Source organism: Carassius carassius, chromosome 46, assembly GCF_963082965.1.
Source record: "Carassius carassius chromosome 46, fCarCar2.1, whole genome shotgun sequence".
NCBI classification, from domain to species: Eukaryota; Metazoa; Chordata; class Actinopteri; order Cypriniformes; family Cyprinidae; genus Carassius; species Carassius carassius.
In genome coordinates this window covers 26,243,359-26,253,358 of record NC_081800.1, presented here as the reverse complement: position 1 = coordinate 26,253,358, position 10,000 = coordinate 26,243,359, and the positions used below count along the sequence as shown (strand labels likewise).

Below are 10,000 nucleotides of genomic sequence, written 5' to 3'. Positions count from 1 at the left end.
AGTAAACCTCTTCTGTTCAAGACTTTGTTTACCAACAAACTTTTATTTGTTTATCATTCATGTTTTATTGTTCATTTGATTAACACTGTTATTGATAATAAATTATTACTGAATGGTAAATCCATAAATAGACAATAAATAAATGTAATGTTTGGACAGAGTTACGAAATGCTATAAATGTATTTCAAACCTTTGACCAGTAGTGTAAATATTTCAGAGTTAAATGTATTATTATTATAATTATTATTTTAATTTATCATTAAGCTCTGTCACTGATGCTGAATTTTTCAATAAAAATTAAAAAAAGAAAAAATATTTCAAACCTAATCATTAGTGTAAAATTATTTTTTTAAGCTCTATCACTCATGCAGATTTTTTTTAAATATCAATTATTTAAAATCTTTGACCAGTAGTGTAAAATATTTAAAGGTTAAGTTTATTATTATTATTATAATTATTATTATTAATTCCATTTATTTTTAAGCTCTATCACTGATGCAGATTTTTTTAAATGTAAATTATTTAAAATCTTTGACCAGTAGTGTAAAATGTTTCAAGGTAAAGTTTATTATTATTGTTATTATTATTATTTAAATTTATTATTAAGTTTTATCACTGATGCTGATATTTATTTCCCTACAAATTCTACAAATGTAAGTAATTTCAAACCTTTGACCAGAAGTATTAAATATTTTAGATTTAAATTTATTATGATTATTATATAATGTTATTAAAAATATTGTTTTAATTTATTATTTAGCTCTATCACTGACGGTGATTTTCTTTTTTCTAATAATTGAAATTATTTAAAACTTTGGACCAGAAGTATAGAATATTCCGAAGTTTAGATTTATGATTATTATTATGATTATTAAGCTGATTTTTTCTGAAAACATGAAGCACATGACAGTCCGTGTGCTGCAGTCCTCTTTCAGAGAGTTCCCCGGTTTTCTCCCGGTGTTATTTTCATCCGTTAAATCCACCCAAAGGTCAGCGGCTCGTGTTTGTCTCTTCAGAGCACAAAACCGCTGCTTGCTTTTATGACCCTGCTGAAAAACATCTTGTGTAAGTAATGGCACACTGTTTATGAGCGGTTTGATCTAAAGAGAGCCAGTGACGTCTCTCTTATAAAACACATCTGAATGAGGGATGCAAAGTGCTTTGTTTTTGCTTTAGTTAGTTAGTTCTATTTCTAAACATTTCTATTTATGAATATTATATAAAAATTACTTCTAGCATTACCGACATCAATTATAATTATATATATTATCTGCAAACTTAATGATGGAGTTGGATCCATGCACAGGCTTGCAGAGGGAGAAGAGGAATGGGCTCAGCACAGAGCCCTGTGGTACGCCGGTGTTGATTGTGATGGTGCTGGAGCGGCTGCGGCCTGTGTGTTTGTCAGAAAGTCCATAATCCAGTTGCAGAGGGAGGTGTTAATGTTCAGGTCTCTATGTTTTGTGGTCAGCTTGGAGGGAATGACATTGTTAAATGCTGAACTAAAGTCAACAAACGTACATACATGTTGTTATTGTCCAGATGTGTGAGTGCAGAGTGTAGCACTGTGCATACTGCATGGACTTAAAACATGTTGGCACACTTGGTTGAAAATGTCTGTGTCTGTGTCTATATATATATATATATATATATATATTAGGGCTGTGAATCTTTGGATTCTTTAGAGAACCATAGGTTAGAAAAAAAACAAATTTTGTCCATTGTTAAATGATAGTTTAATGATGCGACATGGCATATGTAAAAATGTATGTAAGCCAAGTTTTTAAAAAAGAGCTTAAAGAGTATTATGTATAAGCTAACATTTTGTCACAACAGGGGCGTAGCCATAATTTCAGAAGTGACAGAAATGTCAAATACAATCATTTTATGTATGTAGCCTATATAATATTAATAATAATAATTATTATTATAATTATTATTATTATTTTTTTATAAGGAATTATCTTCTTTTTTAATTACTTTTAATTAGCTGTAATAAATCAAATACACTGCTGGACAATAATCAATCATTTGTAATCGATATTTTTTTCCTAATGGCAATTTTATGATTGTTTTATATACTAGGCTACATTTAATTAGCAATTATTTAAATTTTCTGCACAGAATAAGGTGGAAAATATACTTTATAGTTTCTGTACTGTAATAAATGTCAATTAGCACTGCATCATTCATAAATTGTTTGTGTTTTTTTTGTTGTTTCATCAGTTCATTCTGCTTTTATTCAGTTTGGCTGCAGATATAACCTGGCACGTCTATGAGAGCGAGATCGCTTCCCTTTCAGTGTGAAAACGTCTTCATCTCTATTTAACTTTTCCTCTCCATCAGCGAATGATTCTGAGAGAAAACGTGCCAGATGTCTGTTTGCTAATGAAACAAACGCTAGGCTACTTTCATGCATATTATCAGATTAATCTCGTGCTCTTATTTCAAGGTCGTTGTTAATGCTGTGGTTAATTTTAAAAGTTTCCTTCGTATATTCGGTTCATCCGCATTGTTTAAAAACATTTATCATTCAATGGATCTGTGCGTATGATTTAGACACTTACATTTCTGCTCCCTCCATGCAATAAACACAGCTGTCGACGGCTCCGGTAACTCCGTCGGTAAGATGCAGAGAGCCGTTGACAAACTACAGAAAAGTAAAACTACTTCACGTTAGCATTACTGGCCACGAATCCTATAGATCACACGTCAGCTGCGTCAGAGACGAACGGAGCGCGAGCGCAATCCTGCGACAGTCTCAGGCGGTAAACAGTGGAGCGCGTGAAGGACAGATAAGAGGCACGATTCACGAACACTCTTCAAGATCTCCATTAATTCGTGCGTAGTAATTTAATGTGTATACATTTTGAAAGCATTGAATCGCTATAGAAATCGGGATTCATTCCATTCTTAGCATTTTGAATCGATTACTGTCCAAGATCGGCGATTCACGATTCAAAAATCATGTTTCAAGATCGATGCATATGAATCGACGGGGTTTGTAATCGATGCATCGAGAAAACGAGTGAATCGTTACACCCCTAATATATATATATATATATATATATATATATATATATGTATACTGTGTGTGGTGTTGAGTGTGTTGCTGGAGCTCAGGACCGTTCTCTGTGTGTTCATCAGACGCAGTATGAAGCGCAAGGCCAGCTTCACCTGCCCCTTCAGCGGGAACTGCACCATCACCAAAGACAACCGGCGTCACTGCCAGGCCTGCCGTCTGAAGCGCTGTGTCGACATCGGCATGATGAAGGAATGTGAGTGTCACACACCCTCTGAGCTGACCGGGGTCAGAGGTCACACTCGGGGTCACGACCAACATCAACATATGAAAGAATGAACTGAATGCTGTCAGACCGACCTTCGAACACACGAGAGACAATGAACTCACACTAGATACTGACATCTAGAATTACATTATATGCACACACACACACACACACACACACATAATAACTATAACTGAGTGTTTATATATAATCTTTTGGGTTTATGAGTGAGCCAGTGTTTTTGTAACGTCATCTGTCTTTAATTTAACAGATGGCATATTTCCATATGAGAGATGTTTTGAGAGTTTTCAGGAGGATTACAGCTCAACCAATGACAAGAATATTAGCAACCACTTTTTATTAACTAGTTTTTTTAAAACGACTTTCTTTTGTGCAAAACATTCTGTTGTGTTACTATGGGGTTTCTAGTTTAAGAAAACAGCATTAATTAAATTAATCTTAAAATTTTCTCCATGATGTTGCTCAATGAGCGACACAGATTTCGTGGGAGTCGTGGGGAAGGCAGATCGCCACTTTAAGCGAAAACGGATACCGTTGTGTATAAAAGAACCTCTTTGTGTGTCGCATTCGGGTCGGCTGAGGACAGCAGGTCAAAGGTCAGCGGTTTGTGCAGCTAATGAGATGCTGATCTCGGCACTGTGATGTCATCGTGACATCATCGGGACTGTAGACACACTCATGTTCTTCACGGTCAATATTTACGATAATATTTTTTCTTTCGTCTTTCGTATTTTGAGAGAATTTTATGGGACTAATTAATATTTATGCAATAATTATGATCAGTTTTTCCCATTGAAAATAGTACAGTGTAATTAAAACATAATACTGACACAAGGGGGTGATCCTTTTTCCCATTTTTCACTTTTTTTGTTATATGATGCAGGGGGGTGATTATTTTCAGTACCCACTGTAAATGTATATAAACATGTGTATATATATATATATAATTTAATAAAACAAAATGTATGCAAATGCATGAAACTAATAATAATATTTACTGATATTATAATATTATGTTTTTATACATATGAAATACAAATAAATAATAATAGTGAAATATATAATACATTTAAAAAAGTAAAACAATTTTTTTATAAATATATAAAATAATATGTTAACTAGAATAGCATATTTATATAAAAGGTTGTATTTTAAACAGTTAATTGGTGAAATAAGCAGAGAAAAAAGTATATTTATTTATTACACCATGTATGTATATATATATATATATATATTATACATTTGTTATAATATCATATATTTATATTTTTGCTTGTGTTATATTTCACCAGGGGACTTTTTATATGAGGAAATAAATTAATTATATAAACATAAAATGTTTTGATCTTAAGCATGATATATGAATAAACTGAGAGAAAATAGTGAATAGTGAATCCGAATTAGGAAAGGCACTGAAAACAAATAACGTGTTTCACAGAAGCCCTAAATGGAATAAAATACGAGATGGGAGGAAAAAACACATTTCAGTGCTTTCTCTTGCTATACTGTATATAAATTACGGTCAGCTGCTGTAAATATGCAGGGCATTGAAATCGTTTTTGAATGCGCGCTCGCTTTTTACTTTCACTTTCTGTTTTTGTGATTACTCGTACAGAGCAGCATTCGTTTTTTTGTGCCTTTCCGAGTTCACTAATTGGACACATCCCTAGTACACACAGCTGCACGAGCCACTGTCACCATGAATCCCTCAGACTACAACCGTTTTGTGTAAATGTGGTTTTTTTGGAAATAGTTCAAATCCCCAAGCGCAGCCTAAGTAAGAGAGAAATGCACAGATGGCATCCGCTCCAGACTGGCACTGTCAGAGTTCGGCTCGTGCAGACGGCCGCTTGTGCAACGCTTCAGCTTTCAGTCGGTGTCTGTAATACTCTGTAGCACGCTGGGCGTCTGAAAAACTGCCTCCCGAGGATCGTCTGGTGACCGTCCGCACCTTCACATGAGCCTGGAATATAATCGAGAAAGTGTATAGTATATAGTTTTTATTAATATTTATTAGTTTATTTTAGTAATTTGGTTGACTTTTTGTAACTTTTTGTAACATGCATATAGTTTTTATTAATTTTTATTTTGTAATTTTAATAATGTTTTGTTTATGTAATTTTTTTTTAAATATGCATATATAGTTTTAATTTTTTTATTGTTTTATTAATATTTATTTAGAAATTTTACTGATTTGGTTGTATGTTACTTTTTTAACATGCATATAGTTTTTATTCGTTTTTATTATGTAATTGTAATGTTTTTTGTTTGTAATTTTTTAAAAATGTATACATAGTTTTATTTTTAAATTGTTTTATTCATTAATATTTAGTCGTTTATTTTAGTATTTTGGTTCTATTTTTGTAACTTTTTTAACATGCATATATACTTTTTATTCAATTTTATTAGGTTATTGTAATAATGTTTTTGTGTTTGTCATTTTTTAAAAATATGCATATATAGGTTTTGTTTTTAAATAGTTTTATTAATATTTATTAGTTTATTTTAGTAATTTGGTTCTACTTTTGTAACTTTTAAAAAAATATGCATATATAGTTTTTTTTGTCTATTTTTATTTGAGTAATTTCTTGCGTGTTTTTGTCATTTTATTCGTTTTTAAGTATCTGTAGTATATAGTTTTTAATACTTACAATTAGGTTTTATTTTTGTTTATTTTTATTTTTTATTTTGTTTTCATTTTCTGTAACTTTAGTAACTTTAGTAATTGTCTTGTGTTTTTTAATAACCCATGTCCATATTATTTTCATTACTTTTTATTAATATTTGTTTTTATTTTTATATTTTCGATTTTTAAGTTTAGTAATTTTGTTGGGTTTTTGTCATATTTATATATTTTTTACAATATTTTTTTTTCCAGCTTTAGTTATTTTACTACAACTGCTGAAATTTAAAGGAGATTAGAAATAATAGCTGTTGTTATCAAATTGAAAAAAACTAGCAGTTTTTTTTATATTTTGTTTGATTTCATTTCACGTTGTTTTCGTACATCTTCAGAAGTCTGACTGGTTCTGTCTGTCTTTCAGTTATTCTGACGGATGAGGAGGTGCAGAGGAAGAAGGATCTGATCCTGAAAAGGAAGGAGGAGGAGGCGGCAAGGGAGGCGAGGAAACCTCGTCTGAGTGAGGAACAGATGCAGATCATCAACACACTGGTCGAAGCGCATCACAAGACCTACGACGACTCCTACTCCGATTTCGTCCGATTCAGGGTCAGTTCAAACTCCTTCATGAAGTCTCTTCTGCTCAGAAATTCTGCATTTATTTTATACAAAATACCATAAAAACTGAAATATTATTACAATTTAAAACAGCTGTGTTCTGTGTGAATCTGTGTTAAAGTGTAATTTATTTCTGTGATGCTCCGCTGTATTTTCAGCATCATTCCTCCAGTCTTCAGTGTCACATGATCTTCAAAAATCAGAATAATATGATGATTTACTGCTCAAGAAATATTTCTGATTATTATCAATGTTGAACACAGTTGTGCTGCGCAAAATTTTTGTGGAAACTGTGATACATTTTATTTTTTCAAGGTTCATAGATGAATAGAAAGTTCAAAAGAAAAGCATTATTTAAAATATAAAACTTTTCTAACACTATAAATGTCTTCACTGTTACTTATGATAAATTTAATGCGTCATTGATGACAAAAATATTAATTTCTTTAAAAATTACTGTCCCCAAAATTTTAAACGGTGGTAAACATGTTTTTCTACATCAGTTTGTTTAGAAAGCAAAAAAAATCTAAAGCAAAACACAGTAGAATCAATATTTCATAAGTGCATAAATAAAAAATAATCATCTTGTTGTATCTACCAAAATAAATTAAATCTATCTAATATGCGATATGGTTTGTTTTCAAACATGTTCCCTTTGTGTCAGTGAGAACCTGACAGTGATGGGTATAACTAAAGTAAATTAATGTTTTGTTTTGAAGAAAAAGCTGCGACTAAATCTGTGATTTTGATTTTATGTTCCGTAAATTATTCCTGACGAGCAAACACATTTACAACCAATTGTGTTGCTGCAATTCTGGACTTGATATTAGTTGAATATGTGTATATGGAGTTTATTTTCTTTGTAAAGTTTGAATCTGTTGCAGATTATGTGTCTGTATGTTAATGTAGTTACTAAAGGCTTTTCATTTCATAAAGGTCATTTCATTTACGAGCAGAATTTGAGCTCTAGCTCTCCACGTGAAACCTGAGCTGGACTTCTCTGAACACTGTGATTTTTATAAGTGCAGTTATTTCTGTTTGTTGTGTTCTCTAATGGAGACTCTGCTCTGAACACATCCTGCAGTTTTCCTCTCGAAGAGTTTGTGCAGTAGTTTGTAATATCAGGTGTTTTCTGTGTGTTTTAGCCTCCGGTTCGTGAGGGTCCGGTCACCCGCAGCGCCAGTCGTGCTGCGTCTCTTCACTCTCTGTCTGACGCTTCATCAGATTCATTCAACCATTCACCAGGTAACACACACACACACACACACATATAGACATATATACATAACAAACACAAACAAAATTTGTCCCCAAAATACATTTACACAGGAATGTTTTCAGGTTTCAGTTTTCCCTCTTTATTGGTTACAATGGTTTTGTTGCGTGTCTTGTTTTCCAGCACAAATTATCTAAACATTTTTAAAATCAAGATACATTTAATTGAAAAACAAAATTACTTTTTTCTGAACAAGTGATCTGTAAATCAGTTGATGCTTTAAATTAGAAAAATAAACTGAATTCAAAGGGGAAATAATAAAGATTTCTATTCTGACCCCACTTATAGATAATTAAACTTAAACTTAAGCATAAACTTAGACTTTTTTTGTCTTAAGGCATTTTGTTGGCATTAAAGTTTAAAGATTTCTACAGAGGGAATTTCAGATTTCTCTTTTTGTCATTTGTAAAAATAGAATACTATCAACAGACAGAAAAAAAATAATTGTTAAAAATTCGGCATGTTTTTACTAATAAAATGTTATATAAATCAGCCTGAATTAAATATAAACAAACCCCTCTATAAAAACCTTCAGAATATTGAAAGGAATAAAACTGTAAGTTTTGGTGAATGTAAGTGCTACTAAAGTGGAGAAACAAACTTTTAAAGATATGGATTGTAATCGAAATTTACAGATGCTAGTAGATAAAGTGCAATAAAAAACTCATGTTTTGAATGATATATGAACAAACCCTTCAGTAGAAATCTTCAGAATATAGAAAGGAATAAAACTGTAAGTTTTGGTGTATGTAAGTGCTGCAGAAGTGGAGATAAAACTCATTGTCCCTTTAAAGATATAGATTTTCACCATGTTTTTAGAAATTAAATGTTGTATAAATCAATGTGAATGATATATAAACAAAGCCTTCAGTAGAAATCTTCAGATTATAGAGAGGAATAAAACTGTAAGTTTTGGTGAATGTAAGTGCTGCTGAAGTGGAGATAAATCTCATTGTCCCTTTAAAAATATGGATTTTCACCATGTTTTTAGAAATAAAATGTTGTATAAATCAATGTGAATGATATATGAACAAAGCCTTCAGTAGAAATCTTCAGAATATAGAGAGGAATAAAACTGTAAGTTTTGGTGTATGTTAGTACTGCAGAAGTGGAGATAAAACTCATTGTCCCTTTAAAGATATAGATTTTCACCATGTTTTTAGAAATAAAATGTTGTATAAATCAATGTGAATGATATATGAACAAAGCCTTCAGTAGAAATCTTCAGAATATAGAGAGGAATAAAACTGTAAGTTTTGGTGTATGTTAGTACTGCAGAAGTGGAGATAAAACTCATTGTCCCTTTAAAGATATAGATTTTCACCATGTTTTTAGAAATAAAATGTTGTATAAATCAATGTGAATGATATATAAACAAAGCCTTCAGTAGAAATCTTCAGATTATAGAGAGGAATAAAACTGTAAGTTTTGGTGAATGTAAGTGCTGCTGAAGTGGAGATAAATCTCATTGTCCCTTTAAAAATATGGATTTTCACCATGTTTTTAGAAATAAAATGTTGTATAAATCAATGTGAATGATATATGAATAAAGCCTTCAGTAGAAATCTTCAGAATATAGAGAGGAATAAAACTGTAAGTTTTGGTGTATGTTAGTACTGCAGAAGTGGAGATAAAACTCATTGTCCCTTTAAAGATATAGATTTTCACCATGTTTTTAAAAAATAAAATGTTGTATAAATCAATGTGAATGATATATGAACAAAGCCTTCAGTAGAAATCTTCAGATTATAGAGAGGAATGAAACTGTAAGTTTTGGTGAATGTAAGTGCTGCTGAAGTGGAGATAAATCTCATTGTCCCTTTAAAAATATGGATTTTCACCATGTTTTTAGAAATAAAATGTTGTATAAATCAATGTGAATGATATATGAACAAACCCTTCAGTAGAAATCTTCAGAATATAGAGAGGAATAAAACTGTACGTTTTGGTGAATGTAAGTGCTGCTGAAGTGGAGGAGAAAACTTTTAAAGATATGGATTGTTAATTGAAATCTAAAGACACAAAGCGTCTTTAATAAAATAAACTAATGTTTTTGTTCTAGTTTGAAGAATATATTCTATAGAAGCGAAATAGACCAACATTTCAAAATTGAGCAATATATGGAAAAACTGATTTTACCTGTTGTATCTTGTCTTTGCTTGTAAAGTAAATATA

The 10,000-nt window shown here is 31.3% G+C and overlaps 1 protein-coding gene across 6 annotated transcripts in view; it reads left to right on the top strand.

Annotated features, from left to right (window-relative positions):
* LOC132129347 (vitamin D3 receptor A) overlaps window positions 1-10,000 on the top strand; it is a 45,404-nt gene that overhangs the window by 29,928 nt on the left and 5,476 nt on the right. For all 6 annotated transcript variants that reach the window (XM_059540901.1, XM_059540899.1, XM_059540900.1 and 3 more), the window contains 3 exons: window positions 3,148-3,278; window positions 6,356-6,540; window positions 7,695-7,794. In XM_059540901.1, the coding sequence (XP_059396884.1) occupies window positions 3,148-3,278; window positions 6,356-6,540; window positions 7,695-7,794 (416 nt within the window). The remainder of the gene's footprint in view (window positions 1-3,147; window positions 3,279-6,355; window positions 6,541-7,694; window positions 7,795-10,000) is intronic.